The sequence below is a fragment of the Onychostoma macrolepis genome, chromosome 25 (assembly GCF_012432095.1).
Source record: "Onychostoma macrolepis isolate SWU-2019 chromosome 25, ASM1243209v1, whole genome shotgun sequence".
Lineage (NCBI taxonomy): Eukaryota > Metazoa > Chordata > Actinopteri > Cypriniformes > Cyprinidae > Onychostoma > Onychostoma macrolepis.
This window is the reverse complement of record NC_081179.1, coordinates 9567863-9587745: the sequence shown is the minus strand read 5'-3', so window position 1 is coordinate 9587745 and position 19883 is coordinate 9567863. Positions and strand designations below refer to the sequence as shown.

Genomic DNA, 19883 nt, shown 5'->3' with positions numbered 1-19883 from the left:
TGCAGCCCGGACAAATTTCCCTGTGGATATGAAATGACTATTCATCCCTATCTCTATCTCTCCTTCTCTGTTTTTTTCTCAGTGCCTTCGGCCAGTATGACCCGTCTTGTTCGCTCGCGAACGGCCTCTCTGACCAGCGCCGGCTCCGTGGATGGTTCTCGCAACCGTGCATGCACGCACTCGGATAGCAGTGAGGGCGTCGGGCAGGTCAGCCACACCATGGAAGTGTCCTGCTGAACCCTCTTGCACTGTCTCACACGCACACATTTATACAGACATGGCATGGAAGGAGGGCGTGAGAAGAATGGAGGTCTCATATTGCTTTCATTCTTTCTTTCTCAGCCATTTTCTATGTCGTTTTCTCTCAGTTTTTCAGTGTTAGTCATCTTAAAGGAATAGTTGACTCAAAAATTCACTCACCCAGATGTCTTTAGAAACCCATATGACTTGATTTCTTCTGTAGAACACAAAATGAGATGTATATAGTCCAAGCGGCTATTTTCCATATAATGAAAGTGAATGGTGACCACAACTGAATTTCAGTGGATAACAACCTTTTTTTTGTGAATTAGCTTTAGAAGACCTGAAATGTCGTGCACAGGTAATGTAAACCACTTTTATTATACTTGAGCATGACAGCACTTGGTCCCCATCCACTTCCATTGTATGGAAGAGAGCAGCTCGGACATTCTGCTAAACATCTTCTTTTGTGTTCCACAGACAAAATAAAGCCATACAGGTTTAGGAGAACCTTAGTTTGAGGTTTTCTTTTCGAGCTGAACTATTCCTTTAACCTGTAAAATGAAGACTTGCTGTCCTTTTCCCCTTGAAAACGGTGTTTAGTTTCCCCCAACTTTGTAACGCTGTTACTTATCGCTCTACGTGTCAGTATTCTGCACCCTTTGCTTGCTGCCTCTGGCCTTCACCTCCTCCTAAGACAAAACTACAAGTCCCATCAGCCCCTGCTCTCACTCATTCCTGTCCTATGACAGTCTTTGAGGAGAAACTGATGGATTGGGTCGCAGGTAGAAGGGGTCGGTCTTGAGGAACAGCATGAAACAAAGTAAAAGAAAGAGGAAAGGATGGGTCTTAAACCAGAGAGCGATTTATAAGTGACATTTGTAGCTCTCCCTCTCAATTTTGAGCGAAAGCAAAGTGATTGTATAATCGAAGAGGTCGAAAATCTCTTAACCAGTAAACAGTAGCTTTCTGCTAATCATCTCAGCTCATTCAGTCATTGGGAGTGTATGTGTCACCACATACTGTAGAATCGCTTTTGATAGACATTTTTTGCATGATTTGATACTGTGATTGGTTTTCTTATTTAAAATGTTATTAAAGCATGAAAAACAGTTTTGAACATTTTTCTCCATTAAAGTAGGAACAGAAGTTCTATGACTTGACCGCTGACTTGCCTTAAAGGGTCTTTTTTTCTTGTTAGAATGCTTCATTTTATCATTCCTTTCACATTAAGCACTAATACAATCAAGTGCACTTTCAAATCAAGTCTCACTTCATTAAATATGACATACCTAGTACCCTTTTAGTGTGCACTCGCTGTCAAATGAAAGCGGCTTTGCCTGGGATCGGTTCTGTACGGTCTCCTTTTTATAGACAATCAGCTTCTGACCAAAACCAAACCGGAACCGTCGACTGAGGCAGAGCCTGTGTGATAGAGTTTGCAGTGCGTTAGCGGTACAGAATCAAGGCTTCACGCTTCCCTTACAGCACCCAGCCCCGCACCAAGAATATACCAAAGCTACTGATAAAAATGCACACAAAAATGCACACATACACATTTCCCAATGAGGGCTGGGTTCTGCAAGGTAACAGAGCTTTTGGATGCATATATAGCCTATATACACACACACACACACACACACAATTCATGTACTCACATGCAACTTGCATATAAACAACACTGAAAGATTCATGTGCATTAAAATCAATCCATATTCAGTGAATGCTTTTTTCATAATTTACTGTAGATCTGTAGATTCACATTTACTTATTTTATGTGACCCTTGTGACATTTCCACATTTTCATCATAGTTTTTAAAAATTCCTAAAGTGGTGAATGCTCCAATAGCAAAAAAAACAAAACAAAACAAAACAAAAAAACACAATAGTGTTTCTATGACTTTCCAAATGTGGAAAAAATGAAGAGATTGATTATGGTGTCAGAAGAGAAAATGATGTCAAGTTTGACGTCACTCCCTCTTCACTTACCGTTTTGTTAGAAATACCTACATAGCAGCAGCCAAGGTAATATAACACAAAGTATAGTGTTATATAAAAAATGTCTAGATTTGCAATGTTAATATCTGGAAACATGTAATCAAAGTCTGTGAAAAAAAATGTGTGCAGTTTGTGTGTGGACCTAATTGGAAAAATCTATTGATTTATGTACACAAACTGCACAAAATTTTTGAGAAAAACCCCACCTAAACAATTAAACGAATAAAAGAAATAAATGAACGAATGAATGTACAAATGAACGAACAAATGAATGAATAAATGAGCCAACAAACGAGTAAACTAATGAATAAACAAATTATTTGAATCAAGTTCCACAGATGACTGACATGAGCTGAGATCTGATTGGCCGACGCAGTTAACATGGGACTTATGAGGGCAGAGCAACCGTTGGCTTTCCATTCCACACTCGCGCTTTTCTGTCTTATTGAATGTCAATTTTTCTGCGGCTTCCTTAAACAGGAAGTGCACAATTACGACTTTTCAGGGGTGTTTCCTGCATGTTTGTCTGTAAGGGGCGGGGCTTTCTGGAGCATGATGCTCCAAGCTCGGAATGTAGGGCAAATCCCACCCCCAACAAACCCAACCCCCAAACACAAGGTGCCCCGCCCCTCACAGACACTTCCAGTCGCCCCTAAAGGGCTATCGACCCAGGCAACGCATCGTGATCGACCTCACTCCATGCAAAGCTGGGCGCAGTACTGTAGATACTGTACAATGAGAAAAGTGAATGCGTGATATGGAATAAGCAGTGAATGTGAAAGAGAGGGAGAGGAGGAATGAAAGGAGGGTGTTCAAAGCGGAAGGGTGAAAGTCAAACGCTAAATATCGACAGGTTTCCTCCTAAAGACTGAATGGACAAACACTCGTTCTTCCCCAGTATTGATTTGCATGAGTTTTGATAATGCAACCTCGTGTTTGTGTCGTTTTTATTGATTTCCTGTCTGAAGTATGCAGTCGTTAGCTCTTATTAAGAGATAAAGAGCATGCCCACCTTTCAAAGGTGCACTTTTTCCTGATCCCTGATCTCTGCCTGGAGGCCCTGAATGTATAATGTCCTTTGGAAGTGCTGTACAGTATTGTCAATGTGGCCCCATATCACCTTTTCTTAAATCAGGGCTCACACCAGTTTGACCTGCCACACCTGCCTTCCCTTGCACCCTTTTCCTTCTCAGTCTATGTTCTATGCTGTAGATATTCGCTGTTTTTAGGGCATAAATCTAAAAATAGGTCCGTACCACTAGCCTTGTCATGTGGAACTGTTATACTTTGTATTTCCCTTGAGTTCCTCTTTTTATAATACAGTAGTTCTTATTTAACCATGTGTTGCATCTATTCTTGTGAGGATTCAATGAGTATTATTATTAATAATATGATTACAATTGTTACAATTAGCCATTGTTTTATATTAAGCAATAAGTTGTATGTGTTTATTTTTTTGGATGGGGGCTGGTTGTTACAAATATGTCTAAAGATACAGCAAGTGTCACTCCTTACCTGCTTTACCATAAGAAAACTACAAAAACTAATGTGTTTATGATGTATGTACATCTATATACAAGCTGTCACTGTCTGTGTACTAAAAAAACTGAACGTGCAACAAATAAAAATGAATATACAAAAAAGGGCTTTTGTTTTATTTTGTTGTAGCTTAATTGGTATCGACTCGCAATGAACACAAATAATATATCAAAAAATATATGTATAATATATGTATAAAGTCGCTTTCGTAGAGGCTTATTTCTGCCACATAGGAGAAAAATAATGCTTTGGTACATCATAATTGTGACATAAGAAGTCAAAACTATGAGATACTAAGTCATAATTATGAAATAGTCCAAATTAGCCATTATGACCAGTCATAATTATTAGATAAAAAGTTTATGATTATTAAGATTATGACAAATAATTATGAGATAAAAAAGCTGAAATTATGAGATAGTAATAATTATGAGATAAAAAGACAAAATTATGACAAATGGGGACAAAAAGTAATCAAAATAATGTCATCATAATTATGAAAGATAAAAAGCTCAGATTCTGTGATATCATTTTATATCATAAATTTGACAGAAAATATGCCATTTTATGCCATGAATTCTCTGTTCTCATTCTCTCAAGAATGTCTTTTTATCTCACAATTTTTACTTTCAACAATCTCAGTTTCAGCTCTTTATGTCAGAATTATCCTTTGTCATAACTATGACTTTATCTCATAAACTTTATCTTGACTTTTAAAGTGACTTATGTAATAAAGACTTTTTGTCATGATTATGATTTAACAAAACACGATTTAAATTTTTTTTTTTACAGTATGTCACAGAAGGGAGTACACCCCCTTTTTGTAAATATTTTATTATATCTTTTCATGTGACAACACTGAAGAAATTACACTTTGCTACAATGTAAAGTAGTGAGTGTACAGCTTGTATAACAGTGTAAATTTGATGTCCCCTCAAAATAATTCAACACACAGCCATTAATGTCTAAACCGCTGGCCACAAAAGTGAGTACACCCCTAAGTGAAAATGTCCAAAATGGGCCCAATTAGCCATTTTCTCTCCCGGGTGTCATGTGACTCGTTAGTGTTACAAGGTCTCAGGTGTGAATGGTGAGCAGGTGTGTTAAATTTGGTGTTATCGCTCTCACTCTCTCATACTGGTCACTGGAAGTTCAACATGGCACCTCATGGCAATGAACTCTCTGAAGATCTGAAAAAAAGATTTGTTGCTCTACATAAAGATGGTGTAGGCTATAAGAAGATTGCCGAGACCCTGAAACTGAGCTGCAGCACAGTGGCCAAGACCATACAGTGGTTTAACAGGACAGGTTCCACTCAGAACAGGCCTCGCCATGGTCGACCAAAGAAGTTGAGTGCACATGCTCAGCGTCATATCCAGAGGTTGTGTTTGGGAAATAGACGTATGAGTGCTGCCAGCATTGCTGCAGAGGTTGAAAGGGTCGGGAGTCAGCCTGTCAGTGGTCAGACCATATGCCGCACACTGCATCAAATTGGTCTGCATGGCTGTCGTCCCAGAAGGAAGCCTCTTCTAAAGATGATGCACAAGAAAGCCTGCAAACAGTTTGCTGAAGACAAGCAGACTAAGGACATGGATTACTGGAACCATGTCCTGTGGTCTGATGAGACCAAGATAAACTTATTTGGTTCAGATGGTGTCAAGCGTGTGTGGCGGCAACCAGGTGAGGAGTACAAAAACAAGTGTGGTGTCAAGCATGGTGGTGGGAGTGCCATGGTCTGGGGCTGCATGAGTGCTGCCGGCACTGGGGAGCTACAGTTCAGCAGAGCATGATCCCCTCCCTTCTGAGACTGGGCCGCAGGGCAGTATTCCAACATGATAACGACCCCAAACACACCTCCAAGACGACCACTGCCTTGCTAAAGAAGCTGAGGGTAAAGGTGATGGACTGCCCAAGCATGAGCATCTGTGGGGCATCCTCAAACGGAAGGTGGAGGAGCGCAAGGTCTCTAACATCCACCAGCACTGTGATGTCGTCATGGAGGAGTGGAAGAGGACTCCAGTGGTAACCTGTGAAGCTCTGGTGAACTCCATGCCCAAGAGGGTTAAGGCAGTGCTGGGAAATAATAGTGGCCACACAAAATATTGACCCTTTGGGCCCAATTTGGACATTTTCACTTAGGGGTGTACTCACTTTTGTGGCCAGTGGTTTAGACATTAATGGCTGTGTGTTGAGTTATTTTGAGGGGACAGCAAATTTACACTGTTATACAAGCTGTACACTCACTACTTTACATTGTAGCAAAGTGTAATTTCTTCAGTGTTGTCACATGAAAAGATATAATAAAATATTTACAAAAATGTGGGGTGTACTCACTTCTGTGAGATACTGAATGTAATGTAATTTGTCTACAGAAGTAATTCAGCACACTCACTGTATAAACTGCTGTAATTTATTTCAAGAAATGAAATTTGCGATACATTTGTGAATTTCATCACCTCACGTAACAAAGCTAAGCATTTAAAGATGTGTGCATAGCAAAAAAACAAAAAAACATTTATAGGCTGGATTTCAATTCAGATACTTATATAAAGTAAAAGTAAATACTGCACTGGTGATGGGGAAAGTACAGAATTTTGAATGTATGGCAAGATAGGACACAAGTAATCATATGTATACACTTGATACTATATACCCCTTAAAACTGTTGCAATCTGTTTGTAAAAGCTGGTAAATTAGGAACTAATATATTTATTCCCTTGCATTAGCATCTAAATTCATTATTTTACAGTTATTTGGGTTGATTTGAAAAATTGCTATCTACTGTACTATCTGGGTTTCTTTGGAATACTGTTTTTACCATAAGATAACAAATTCTAACCTTGCATACAATACAGTACAGACAGTATGTGAAATAGGTGGCAGCCATATTCTCATGTCTTGAATCAAGTTATTGGAGAATTACTGAAAGATGATCTCGTAAGTTAAAATGTAGGCATCGCTGTAGACATACAGCAGATGATCTCGGGGGTCATAGTTAAGAAACTCAATATTAGTCTGCATCTTCTTAATATTAATTTTCAAATCAAAGCGTTCTTCCTTTGTTTTGGTGTCATAAGAGTAAAAGATCTGTTCTGTTTCTTTATCCAGGTAACGAGTAGCGTAAAGCACACCACACACCATGAAGGTGTTTGTGGCAGTCGTTTTGTACAAAGACGTTTTCCAAGTTTGGCCCAAAACTGGCGGGTTACTAGTCTCGATTTTACTGATAACCACATTTCCAAAGTTGCTTGTGGTTGCATATATGACATAAACGCCTGATTCATCTGTGGCAAAATCCAAATCAGTATAGCTGTATGTTGTGCCGAGGTGTGCGAATGGAAACTTGCTGTTGTAACCTGTATCACTAGGTAAAGCCACAGTACTGACAGCACGAGTCGTCAAGTTGAACTGACAGACGGAGTAAGTATAGTAACAGTTATAGTAGAGCGCATTGGCGTACATGACCATGTTTGACCCCTGAATTGTGTTTGTTGTGGGATTGGAGCTTGATATATATGTATCTTTTGGTCCTATACCTAATAAAAGGGTACTCAAGGTGCTGTACTGGCGGACATAGTAGCCATATACGTTACTACTTGTCAGCACCACCAGCCAGTACTTGTTCTCGTCTCCTGGAGCGGGTTTTGCATCTCGACCCCAAGCACCATAAGGATAGGAGGTGCTGTATACCGTGATGGAATACGTTCTAGGTCCCACCACACTGACCATTTGACCCAGACCACAGCGTCCTGAAAACACAAAAGAAAAACAGAACTAAAAGTCTTGAGCATTTCTTGAGCTGGTTAACAATGAAAATGCACTGGAAGCTTGAGTTAAAGGACTATTGGGATCTTTAGCGTACCTGGGGGAACTGTAGGAGGTGGTAATGTAACCTTGAGCTCATTTTTGCACTGTTCCAGGTCCCTTTTAACACGCTGGTTCTCTCGATCCTTCTTTATCACCAGCATGTTGTCAAACTTCTCCAGCTCTGCCATTGTGTCCTTCATGTCTTCAAGCTTTTAGAAAAATATCACTTACATTTTTAATTTATACTTATTATATTATATATATATATATATTTTGGAGGGAATATATTTTATATAGTTTTATGTGTATGCCCTATTTGATTTATTTAGTTTTTAATACAATATATACCTTTATTTTTTTATTTGCTTTTTGCAATTATTTTTAATTGTTATTATTTAATATTTTTCTTAAAAAGAAAATGCAGTTGTTCGGATTTTTTTTTATTTTATATTAGAACAGTTTATTTATTTTACTAGTGCTATGTATATAAAGTATGTTAAGTATTATTTTTAAGACTTCAAATGTGCCTAATAAAACTAGGTGGTTTTAATATAGTTCTGGGCGGTTTGTCCAAAAATCTGTATCATGGTTTTTTAGGATTCTGGCAGTTTCAGTACCGTTTAAGTCACCGTTTTTCCTTGACTGTGCCTTTATATGCATCAGAATGCATGAAACTGTTGCAGAACCACTGTATTTTAATCACAATCCAAACAAACATGCTACATGCAGCATGGACAGTTTTTGATGTAAATTAGATTATATAATTTAAAAATTTAAAGCAAAAACAGAATGGTCTGACCTGAGTTTTGTGAAATTATGTTATATAAAATATTTCTGCACAAAACAGTAACAGCAGATGGGCTGAATGAAAATGCAAATTCACTCTCTGACAGCAGATGGCGCTTAGAACACTGCTGTAAACAAAGCAACGTTGCGTTTTTGAATACTACATTAATGCGCATTATATGGAGATAAAATGAAAACAACAAAAAACATCTAAACTAATTCAGTATTTAGGATTTTCTTCCAATATTTCAGGAATCGTGAACAGAGTTTGCTCTGCCGGCCACAGTACTTTCTCCTCTTTGCATCCGTCTTCATTGTTTCTGACTTCTGTTAACCAATGTTTACAGTTGGTTTATTTGCCCAGTAAAAGAATTAGTTGTGTGTTATTAATAGTTCTAAAATTTCTCCAAATTGTGAGAAGTGTTTGCAGTTAACAGGGATCCCTCAATTCACAACATTGATTTACAGTAATGAGTGCTGTTTTGCACAGCAACTCACCTGAGCTACAGTCTGCACATTGAGATGATGGTAATCGTTGGTGGTCATGTTGAGTTTGTTGAGGAGGTCCTGTATTTCGGCAAACTCTAACTCAATGATACGCACAGACACGGCCCCATAAAGATTCCTGTCATCCTCCTTTTCCAGCATGAGCACATTGTCTTCTAGTTGCTTGATGCGTTGTTGCAGACCCAACAAAAGTCTGTCCAAGTCTGTCATCTGCAGATATTTACATTCACATTACTAATTTAATTTGATTTAATTATGTTTTACAATTTTCATTAATTTGAACAACAGATAAAATTTGAAAAAAAAACAATTACCCTTTCTGAAGTGATGCTTCCAATGCATTGTGCAGATATGGTTTCTACTTTCGTTAGTTTTTGCTCAGGGAAAGCAGGATCTGAATTTTTTAGATCGCACACACAGTCCTTCCCTCTCACTGACTGTAATGACCAAATCATAGGAAATTAAATTTAATACAACAGCCAATACCCTGAAAAATGTACAGGTACGTACAGAAATAAATTGTCAAAAATTATTCATTGTAAAAGGATTTTATCTTTCTTACCTGAAAGAAAGCTAGAGGGATGATAATCATCAAAATGAATATATTACACCGACTCATGTCTGAAGGTAGAAATGAGAGCCTAACATCAGAATAAACAACTTCGTTTGGCAGAAGCAGAGTTTTAAAGCCATATCATTATGGTGAAATATCTGATGAAAACTGAGTCTGATTTCTTCATTTATTTTGGGTGGAGCAGGTAGGGTCTGTTGCAATCTTCATCATATCTCTGTGGACACCTTTGGGTGTCAATGAATAATGGAAAATTGTATTGTTTACTAGCTAAGTTTCGACATTATAGTTTTGCCTCACTCTTTCTGACCACATATTTTTTTTAACTTTTGTAATACTTCATGTAGTGTTTGCAACATCAAAATGTTTGTGCTGTTTAAAGCAGCAGAACTTTTAGACTTTCGGGTCATTTGCTCATCATGCTGTCTTACCTGTTGGTCCTCACAGTCATAGTAAGTCCCACTGTTTTTCGACAATATTTATTATTGTTTATTTAATATTTATAATGTTTAATTTAATTTATTGATTGTACATATTGCTGCAGTTATATAATGTATCACTTTATTTGACTCCCGAAAGCATTCAGTAATATAATTCTTTGTGTCTGCTACAATAAAATGAAGTAATAAAAATGCATTCAAAATGTAACTCATGCATTAAACTTTTAAAAGTTTGTGAATTGCGCCGAATATCATGCGTGTACAGTATTTGTGTTGACGTGTGTAAATCAGGTGACTGCCGAGGCTCAGAGAATTCAAGGAGAACAGAAGGATGGTTCCTGTGTGTGTAAACTGAGCAGCTCTATCTGGGCTTTTCCTGCGGTGAGGTTTGAGGGAGTTCAAAAACAACTCCAGACCTGTGAGGAAAACCTTATACAGTTTCATAAAAAGGTGAGCTTCTTTGAATTCATGTAGATTCGTTCTTGAAATAAAGTAATTGCAATGACCTCATTTGTGGTGTAACTTTCAGATAAAGGACAGTAATGTACAACTGCCTAAGATGGAACTCACTCTTAAGAACATCAAAACCCACCTGACGCGTTTCGAGTATCTGAACTCAAACGGCCTGTACAACACCCTTCATCTGCAAAAGCTGATTGAGGAACTTGATGAAATCTATTATACTGCCAGAGATGCTCACAAGAAAAGCCCCAGCAAACAGACAAATGATCTTCTCAAGGAGGTAGATCTCCAAAAAATATCCAAACAACATAAAAAAGTGTTATTTTAGTATAATTGATATACTATTATAGCATTTACTACTATTTTGAATTAGCTTTTTTTCCAGTTTCAGTCATTTTGTTACACGTTTTTGTCTTTCATGATTTTTTTCAAATATTTCTAGCTTTAATTTATTTTTGTTTATGTATTTTAGTCATTTCTTTCAGTTAACATTTCTCATTTAAAGTTGAGGTCTTTCATCTAATATTTAATTTATTTAGCTTTATTTCAATTACTGAAATAAATTTTTTTAGTAGTTTTAGTTAACAATAACAAGTCTTCTGAAAAGTCATATGATAAAAGTTTTATCAGTGTGAAAAACACTGAAATTTAAGTCATTATTCAGGATCTCTACTGTTCCACGAAGCTCATGTCTGCATTCATTTCCTAAAAAAATCAAGTGACAGGAAATATCTTTTGGTTATGGTTTACTCATCATTGAATTTCTATGAAGATGACAAAAGACTAAGCTGATAAAAATGGAAAACAAAAAATGTATTCAAAGATTTGTTGACCATTATATAATTTGTGTTCCTCTCAGTTGAATAATGCAAGGAAGGACGTTGAGAACATGTACAAAAATAATATCTTCAATCTAGAGACAATGAAATCGAGGCTACGTGACCTCAACAACCGAGTGCAAACCTGTAAAACTATACCTGAAGACTTCAGAAGTAAGTACACAACTCTCAGTGAGTGGAGAAACCAAGGGTTTTGAAGATTGGTTTGATGTTTTTTTTCATGAAATAGGCAGTAAAATGCTTACTTTAAACGCATGACCAATCCATACGACTCTACTTGCAGGCACTTGTCATCAGCGTATCATGTCCAACATAAGTTCTCCAGTTGTTACCAAGCTCAATTCCATCAGCAAATCCTATATCTCAGGTGCCTGGGGTCGCGAAGCCAAACGGGACAGTAAGGAACGCTACTGGGAACACTGTCTGGTGAGCGGACACCAGCATGGCAACACAATCAGGATGTACAACTCGTACGAAGATTTCATGGCCAGCAAGAACTACAAAGACGAGTACATTGCATCAGCCTACAGCCACAAGAATGCTGTTCAGGGCTCAGGCACTATTCTGTATGACAACACTGTATTTTACCAGTGCTACAGCACCGCTGAAATCTGCAGCTTCAACATTACAACACAAGCAACCAGGCGTGTGCAACTAGCTGGTGCCGGAATCAACAACAAGTTCCCTTTCTGCTACTACAGCTGTCGTGATTGGACAGACATCGATCTGGAGGCTGATCAAGATGCTGTGTGGGTGATATACGCCACTGAGGAGAACCACGGCAACATTGTTGTGAGCCGTTTAGACCCGCTGTCACTCAATATCACACATACCTGGAAGACGCAACTCTTTAAGAGGTCCGTCACCAGCACGTTTATGGTGTGTGGGGTCTTGTATGCTACACGCTTTGTTAATACTTACCAAGAAGAGGTGTTTTATGCTTTCGATACAACCACTGGTCAAGAGATAAACACTCTTTCTTTGCCTTTTGAGAAGGTTTCTGCTGGAATAGCCAATCTGAACTACAATCCTGTTGACAGGAGACTTTACATGTATAATGATGGCTATCTGTTAGCATATAACACCTTCAACTGAGGGCCTTTCATATGCAGCTAATAAAAAATATGCAATCCAAAGTCCAAACGTCACAGCATGCTGAAAAATGTCAAAATATGCACAGTGGTTAAACTAAAGCTCTACGCTATATCATTATGTGATTGTGAGACTTTTAAAGTGCTTGAGTCAGATGAACCATTTTGTCTAATTTTGTCATTACAATAAATGTGCTTATACTGCACTTCTCTGTGACTGTCAATGTCTTTTTTAAACTCACCTTTTCTACAACTTTACTACTGTACTGCAAACTCTACAATTTATTTCAGTAATGTAACAGTTAACAGATTAACATTAACATCCTGGCAAGAGCCAAAATGCATCATCATGGCACTAGAAGGTCATTATCCTATCCAACGTCGCTGCAAAGAGAAGGCCTTTTAATTTGCCAGATCAAAATATCACATGCCTGATTATTTCAGTCTAATATTTATGAGGTAATAGTTTTATTACAATCTTATAACCTCCATGAGCTCCATGCTTGCGCAGTGTATGACCCGTAATAGAACATTATTTTACGATTCACGATTATATGAATCATTAAGTATTTAAAGGGATAGTTCACCCAAAAATGAAAATTCTGTTATTAATTACTCACCCTCATGTCGTTCCTACCACGATCAAGGCACAGAAACATAGTAAGGACATCTTTAAAATGGTCCATGTGATATCAGTGGTTTAACTGATACTTTTTGTGCGCAAAGAAAACAAAAACGACTTTATACAACGATTCTTCTCACTCTCCATTCTGGAGAGTATCATGACGCATACGCGTGCTTTCCTCTGAATGTAAACAAGGCACAGCACATGCGTGTTCTACATCAGCAGCACCACGCACATGCGTCGTGAAGTCATTGTTTTTGTCTTCTTTGTGAACAAAAAGTATTCTCGTAGCTTCACTAAATTACAGTTGAACCACTGATGTCACATGGACTATTTTAATGTCAGAAAGCTCTCGGATTTCATCAAAATATCTTAATTTGTGCTCTGATGATGAACAAAGGTCTTACAGGTTTGGAACGACATGAAGGTGAGTAATTAATTACAGAATTTTCATTTTTGGGTGAACTATTCCTTTAAAAAAAAAAAAAAAAAAACACGTTTAGTTGTCAAACATTGTGAATAAGTTGGTACTTTTGCAAGACGCGAGCTATAGGCTGTTACCTTTCTTTTATGCCTTACACTGTAAAAAATTATACACTATATTTAAAATTGTGTCAACAGATTACAAGCAATATTATTAATTAAATTCAAACACATAAAAATTTATTAGAATTAATCAAATGAGCTTACAAATCATCCAGTCACAATGAGTAAAATAGCACAAACAAATTAAGTAAAATTGAAACAAAAATATTGGTTTCATTGGACAAAAAAAAAAAAAAAAAACACTATGCTAATGAATACTATGTTATGCATGCCAGGCCAGTAGTTGGCGATCAAGAAACACTGCGCAAAAACGTAATATGCATGCACATGACATCACCTTTTTCACAAATTCATGTTTTTGTTGTTTACATAGAGATGATACAGGCATCATGTTCAAAAGCTTGTGTTTCCGGCCCCCAGAACTGAGTTATTGAAGACACCTGATATTAACACAGAATCACTGAAGGAGAAAATCATGTTTTACCATTGGGTTGTAACAGGGCTGATGAGTCGAGAGGCGTGCGGATCCATGTGCTGGCTTTTATTTACAGGCATGGTCAAAGATACAGGCAGGGTCGAAACAATGGCAAACAGGTATGGCAGAGACAAGACAAAGAGTAAACTTAGGGCAAGCGTGGGTCGACGATCAGCGAACAGTATCCAAAGGGCAAGACAGGAGAGGGAAACCAAAACGTCAGCGATAGTCCAGGCAGGGGAAAACACAATCCATCCAGGCTAGGCTAGGCTAGGCTAGGCTAGGCTAGGCAAACTGACGGGCTTGGTAGGGCAGCGATAGTGCATACGATACTCGGCGACGAGGGGGAGAATGTCCAGGGTTGAAATAGTGTGTGTGATTAGTGATGCTGTGTAATCAGGTGTGCGTGTGATTGGTGCAATGAGTGATTGGTGACAGCTGTGATCAGTGTTGGATGATGGGAATTGGAGTCCATGTGATGTGCGGTGTGAAAGTCCATGTGGTGAGCGGGTGACCTCTAGTGGTGAGTGACCGGGAGTGCAGACCCGATTCGTGACATGGGTCACCATCATGGTGGTCAGTGTTTGCTTTAGTTGGGCTCTTGATCCTTGACTCTTTAACATTAGATATTGTTTGGCTGCTGTAACTGAGTTAGACAACAGTTAAGACAAGCCAAGAGAAAATGTGATTGGGTGGTGTTGGTTATGTTTTGACATCATCATCATTTGACCTGAATCTCTGAGTTGAATTTACCGTATCGATTTCTGCCATCCTGTGATTGTACAGTGTAATGTCTGGAATTTCCAGCATAAACAGAGATTTTAAAAATTTTCTGATCAAATAATTAAATAATAATAAAAAAAAAAACCTTTCATCTAGGCACACAGACATCAAGTATCAGCGTGAGAACCTCAACAATGGTGACCATCAAATGTTGCAGTCATTTGAGCACCTTCACAGGTAAGACCACTTTTGACTGAAATGACTGAATACATTACAATGAAAATATAGAAAGTATAGAAGGAAAATAAGGTTAATATGGGAAAATTTTGGAATTTGTGTGTATTTAATATTTGAAATTATGTATATGTATAATGTAAGCATGTTCTTTACCTGTTTGTAGGTTATTCAGCAGCAGTAACATTTCATTCAGATTTTATTTTATTAACCAAAATGTGTAGTACATAAAAACGCCTGCTTTTCCTCCACAAATAAGCAGTTCTGGCATTTAAAATACGCAAAATATTTATTTACTGGTGACAGGAAAGTACTTCTGAAATTACTGTAGGATAGGAAACTAATAATTGGACATAAAAATTGTTCTGATATTGTTCTTTACCTTTGGGATACTTTGTTCAACATACAATCATTTGCGAAGCAACAATTTTAATCTTGCATACTATATAGTGCAGAAATAGGATTTGTGAAATAGGATTCAGCCAATATCCCTTGTCTCAAATCAAGTCACTGGAGACTTAAGACCCGTTCACACCAAGGACGATAACTATAAAGATAATGATCAAGATATAGTTCTAAACATCCTTCTTAATATTAAAGAATAGCAGAGTCCACACCACAGCGATAACGATAAAGGCACAATGATATCCTTGGAATCACTTTCAGAATGATTTTTTCCAGCTGATGAAAGATAAAAACATTGACACCCAATCAGAATCAAGAGCTCAAGAGCTTGAGAATTTAAAGCAGCAGACGAGGGTGCGCTTAGAAAAACAGACGATATCATTCGCTGGTGTGGACACTAATATTGTTATCTTTATAGTTATCATTCTTAGTGTGAACGGGCTTTACTGAAAGACAAGCTCATAAGTTACAATGTAGGCGTCACTGTAGACATACAGCAAATGATCTCTGGGGTCATAGTTAAGATACTCAATGTTAGTCTTCATCTTCTTGATATTTATTTTCAAATCATATCGCTCTTTGTTGGTTTTGGTGTCATAAGAATAAAAGATCTGTTCTGTGTCTTTGTCCAGGTAACGAGTAGCATAAAGCACACCGCACACCATGAAGGTGTTTGTCACAGTCTTTTTGTGAAGAGAAGTGAACCATGTTTGGTTGAAAACGGGTGGGTTAGTAGTCTCGACTTTAGTGATAATCACATTTCCAAAGTTGCTTGTGGTCGCATATATAACAAAGACACCAAATTCATCTGTGGCAAAATCCATATCAGTATAACCGTATGTTGTGCCGAGGTGTGCGAACGGAAACTTGCTGTTGTAACCTGTATCACTAGGTAAAGCCACAGTACTGACAGCACGAGTCGTCATGTTGAACTGACAGACATAATATGCGTTGTAACAATTATAGTAGAGCGCATTGCCATACATGACCATGTTTGACCCCTGAATTGTGTTTGTTGTGGGATTGGAGCTTGATATATACGTATCTTTTGGTCCTATACCTAATAAAAGAGTACTCAAGGTGCTGTACTGGCGGACATAGTGGCCATATACGTTACTACTTGTCAGCACCACCAGCCAGTACTTGTTCTCGTCTCCTCGAGCGGGCTTCACATCTCGACCCCAAGCACCATAAGGATAGGAGGTGCCATATGGTGTGAGGGAAGATGCTCTAGGTCCCGCCACATTGACCATTTGACCCAGACCGCAGCGCCCTGAAAAAACAGAAATCTACAATTAGAAAATTTCTGTTAGGTATTAAAGCACATTTTCTGATTTGGAAAAGAGGAAAACTCAATAGCCATTATTTGTGATACACACTCGTCTTACTCATCATATTCAATTTCTACTGCAAACTGGGGTAAAGTGTAACTTCTTTTATCATGTGGCTTTATATTCAGCAGCTGCGCCACAGATTTGCACCCCTGCTAACAGGCAAAGGTAATAATGGTAATCGATATTAAGATTGAACAAACGAAGATCACAGTTAATCGGTAAAACAATATTTTTCCTAGAAATAGAAAAAAATAGAAAATAGAAAAAAAGACTATTGAGGTCTTTAGCTATAGCGTACCTGGGGAAAATGTAGGAGGTGGTGAAGAAGCCTTGAGCTCATCTTTGCACTGTTCCAAGTTCTTCTTGATTTGGTTCTCTCGATTCTTTTTAATCACTTGCATTTTGTCAAACTTCTCCAATTCCACCATTGTGTCCTTCATATCTTCAAGCTTTAAGAAAAAGGGAGAAAATAAGAAGAATTTAGGCAATTAAAACACGAGTAATGAAAAAATATTTCACAAAACAGAGAAAACGTCCCATCCTTTATTATGTCAATTTAAATAACACTAATTATTAAAGGAATAATCATTTATATTGACATATTATTTAAAATTTCACTTTTTATATCTCACCTCTATTTGAACATAACTTTTATTATTGTTGTGTTTGTGTTTATTTACATCTACGATTTAAATGATTAGATTTTTCCTCTGTGATTATACTTTACATTGCAATGATTCTATGGATTTGTTTATAATTTTAAGAACTTTTTTTTGTACAGTTAGTCACCTGAGCTGCAGCCTGTACATCGAGATGATGGTAATCGTTGGTGGTCCTGTTGAGTTTGTTGAGGAGGTCTTGAATTTCGGCAAACTCTAACTCAACGATGCGCAGAGACATGGCCGCATACAGATTGCTGTTTTCTTTTTCTAGCTCGACCACATTGTCCTCTAGTTGCTTCAGACGTTGTTGTAGACCCAACACAAGTCTGTCTATGTCTGTCATCTGCAGATAATTACATTTACATTATTAATTTAATTGATTGATTGAATTTACTAAAACTATTTAAAATGAATCTGAATTAAATATAAAGAAACATGTTTAAATAAAAAAAAAAATACCCTTTCTGAAGTGATGCTCCTCATGCATTTCAAGGTGGTGGTCTCTACTTTTGTTAGTTCATCTTTAGGAAATAGAGGATCTAAATTTTTCAGATTGCACACACATTCTTTCCCTGTCGCTGACTGTGGTGAACGAATCACAGGAAATTAAATGATAAAATTAAAGAATTAAAAACCAATATATGCACTCTCTATGACAATATATTAGACAGACTATCTTTCTTACCTGCAAGAAACTGAATGGGATGACAATCATCAAAATGAATATACAGGACTGACTCATCTCTAAAGTAGCAAAGGGACCTTATAACCCTAAACAACTTGTGTGGCAGAAGCAGAGTTTTAACGCTATATCATTATGGTGAAATATCTGATGAAAGTGAGAAAGAAGATTTCATTTCTTTGGGTGGAGCAGGTCATCTCTTGCAACAGAGTTTGCTTTTAATTTTCATATTTTGTCTAACTGATGTTGAACTGAACTGACAGTGTCTTGAAGATTTATTTCTTACGTTTAAAGGTTTAGCACATTTAGCACTTTTATACAGACTGTACAAAATACAATAAAATTTGTAATTTTACATTAACAGTAAAATATTACCCTAAATGGGCATTTTAGATCACTGCTTATAAAATGTGTCTTTTTATGCTTTGTTATTTGTTTTAGCAATTAGCCATTTATTTTTGGTTTAGGCTAATAGTAGTTCTTTATACCATTTTTGACCTTCTGACTCTCTGACCTTACCTCACCTATTTTTAAACCTACCAGTTTAATGTGAAAAAAATGACAAATGAAGAAATAAGAGATGTTGTCTTATCTCTGTGGACACATTTGGCAGGTCCATGAGTAAAGTAAACCAAATGTCTTGCCTCACAATCTCACCGCAGTGTTGCTTTATATAGCTAATGTTTGCAAAATCTTGTGTTTGAGTGCAGTATTAAAATATGACTTTTTGCTCATCCGACTGTTGGTCCTTTTCACTGTCATGTGGTTTGGAAGTCTCAAAATCAGAACCAGAGCGTGCGCATGTGCATTCAGCTGAAAATGTAGAGTTTCCCACTGTAATAACGACTTTGTAATGGCGTTAATGTGCGTTCAACTCGTAAATACGATCTATCCGACATGACTTGGACACTGACACCAGATAAGCGTTCCAGAACCCGAGTCTACCGAGAGTATTGCGAGACGGTATTATTATTATTTTACGATACGAAATTGTTAAAATATTTAAATCAAGCATAATGTAAGCATTATGTTCTGCATGTGTCTGTGTGTATAGTGTATGTCTGCATGATTTAGAAAATCAGCAGTGTTGGGGAGTAAATAGTTACATGTAACATAATTACGTAATTTAATTACAAAATAAAAGTAATTGTAATTAGTTACAGTTACTAAGAAAAAATGTGTAATTAAATTACAGTTACTTATGAAAATGTGAAGGATTACAATATGGTTACATATGATTTTTTTCACACACACTCCCACATACAGATTTAATTGATTTCTTTCATAAATTGCAATGACTGCTCTAAAATGTGAAACACCAATGTTACAGAAGTTTATAACATGCTTGTCCGATAACTCTTGTATTTCCTATATGGGTTTATGTATATGCTTTATTTTTTTTTAAGATTAACTGTTGTTGTTTTTTTTCTAAGGCATTGTTAGATTCATGTTTCTTGTCATAGCTATGCAAAGATTTGATTTCAAAAACAGTATCATAGCTATTAAACTATTTCTTGTTGTGATTTTAAATCTGTATTTAACCTCAGAATGATTTTAAAGTAAGTCTGATTTTGTGGTGGCTGTGCTTCAAAGGGGACATTGGATGCCCATTTTCCACAAGTTGGTATGATTCATTAGGGTCTTCTTGGTTGTGAAAAACAACATCCTTTTTACCCTGTCAAAAACAGCTCTGTTCACAGCAACTCATTTCCCTGCATATCTCTTTACATGCTAATGAGCTCTGCTCACCCCGCCCCTCTCTTCGGTGGGAAGAGCAAAGGCAATTCGCAAATAATCGTAAAAAATGTAAAGTGTGAGACTTCTTCTGGAGCTGCAGCTGGATCATGAACAATGGGTACTGATCCATCCTTGAGTTTTAACTTTTTAACAAAGCCTGCCTTGAATTGTCCCTCATTC

At 37.3% G+C, this 19883-nt stretch overlaps 4 protein-coding genes across 12 annotated transcripts in view; 2 read left to right on the top strand and 2 right to left on the bottom strand.

Annotated features, from left to right (window-relative positions):
• ndrg4 (NDRG family member 4) overlaps positions 1 to 3238 on the top strand; it is a 31948-nt gene extending 28710 nt beyond the window's left edge. For all 7 annotated transcript variants that reach the window (XM_058766858.1, XM_058766860.1, XM_058766861.1 and 4 more), the window contains one exon: positions 83 to 3238. In XM_058766858.1, the coding sequence (XP_058622841.1) occupies positions 83 to 237 (155 nt within the window). In that variant the 3' untranslated portion in view covers positions 238 to 3238. The remainder of the gene's footprint in view (positions 1 to 82) is intronic.
• A 2935-nt stretch (positions 3239 to 6173) lies between these two features.
• On the bottom strand, positions 6174 to 15000 carry LOC131533864 (olfactomedin-4-like). 2 transcript variants are annotated; one of them, XM_058766292.1, is made up of 6 exons: positions 13936 to 15000; positions 9440 to 9498; positions 9192 to 9314; positions 8869 to 9087; positions 7640 to 7793; positions 6174 to 7526 (listed from the first exon to the last, which is right to left on the bottom strand). In XM_058766292.1, exons 2-6 carry the CDS (start codon positions 9494 to 9496, stop codon positions 6697 to 6699), a joined length of 1383 nt encoding a protein of 460 aa, XP_058622275.1. In that variant the 5' UTR covers positions 9497 to 9498; positions 13936 to 15000; the 3' UTR covers positions 6174 to 6696. The 2 variants fall into 2 exon arrangements, with proteins under 2 accessions (XP_058622275.1, XP_058622274.1); XM_058766291.1 differs by lacking the exon at positions 13936 to 15000 and having other exon boundaries at positions 9440 to 9595.
• Positions 9795 to 12486, top strand: si:ch211-194m7.8 (olfactomedin-4). Its single transcript, XM_058766295.1, has 5 exons — positions 9795 to 9900; positions 10180 to 10338; positions 10418 to 10630; positions 11210 to 11342; positions 11473 to 12486. Exons 1-5 carry the CDS (start codon positions 9868 to 9870, stop codon positions 12282 to 12284), a joined length of 1350 nt encoding a protein of 449 aa, XP_058622278.1. The 5' UTR covers positions 9795 to 9867; the 3' UTR covers positions 12285 to 12486.
• A 153-nt stretch (positions 15001 to 15153) lies between the features above and the next one.
• On the bottom strand, positions 15154 to 18336 carry LOC131533865 (olfactomedin-4-like). Of its 2 annotated transcripts, XM_058766293.1 has the most exons (5): positions 17970 to 18336; positions 17744 to 17866; positions 17412 to 17627; positions 16921 to 17071; positions 15154 to 16561 (listed from the first exon to the last, which is right to left on the bottom strand). In XM_058766293.1, the coding sequence occupies exons 1-5, from the start codon at positions 18024 to 18026 to the stop codon at positions 15732 to 15734; spliced, it is 1377 nt and encodes a 458-aa protein (XP_058622276.1). In that variant the 5' UTR covers positions 18027 to 18336; the 3' UTR covers positions 15154 to 15731. The 2 variants fall into 2 exon arrangements, with proteins under 2 accessions (XP_058622276.1, XP_058622277.1); XM_058766294.1 differs by lacking the exon at positions 17744 to 17866.
• Positions 18337 to 19883: the final 1547 nt, after the last annotated feature.

Bases quoted from the DNA above. Each gene is read 5' to 3' on its own strand.
- LOC131533864 (XM_058766292.1), bottom strand. From the start codon at position 9,496: ATGAGTCGGTGTAATATATTCATTTTGATGATTATCATCCCTCTAGCT. The intron at 9,315-9,439 runs GTAAGAAAGATA...TGGTCATTACAG, and splicing joins TCCCTCTAGCTTTCTTTCAG to TCAGTGAGAGGGAAGGACTG. The intron at 9,088-9,191 runs GTAATTGTTTTT...AAATATCTGCAG, and splicing joins GAAGCATCACTTCAGAAAGG to ATGACAGACTTGGACAGACT.
- LOC131533865 (XM_058766293.1), bottom strand. From the start codon at position 18,026: ATGAGTCAGTCCTGTATATTCATTTTGATGATTGTCATCCCATTCAGT. The intron at 17,867-17,969 runs GTAAGAAAGATA...CGTTCACCACAG, and splicing joins TCCCATTCAGTTTCTTGCAG to TCAGCGACAGGGAAAGAATG. The intron at 17,072-17,411 runs GTGACTAACTGT...TTTTTCTTAAAG, and splicing joins ATGTACAGGCTGCAGCTCAG to CTTGAAGATATGAAGGACAC.
- si:ch211-194m7.8 (XM_058766295.1), top strand. From the start codon at position 9,868: ATGCTGTCTTACCTGTTGGTCCTCACAGTCATA. The intron at 10,631-11,209 runs GTAGATCTCCAA...TGTTCCTCTCAG, and splicing joins CAAATGATCTTCTCAAGGAG to TTGAATAATGCAAGGAAGGA. The intron at 11,343-11,472 runs GTAAGTACACAA...CTCTACTTGCAG, and splicing joins TATACCTGAAGACTTCAGAA to GCACTTGTCATCAGCGTATC.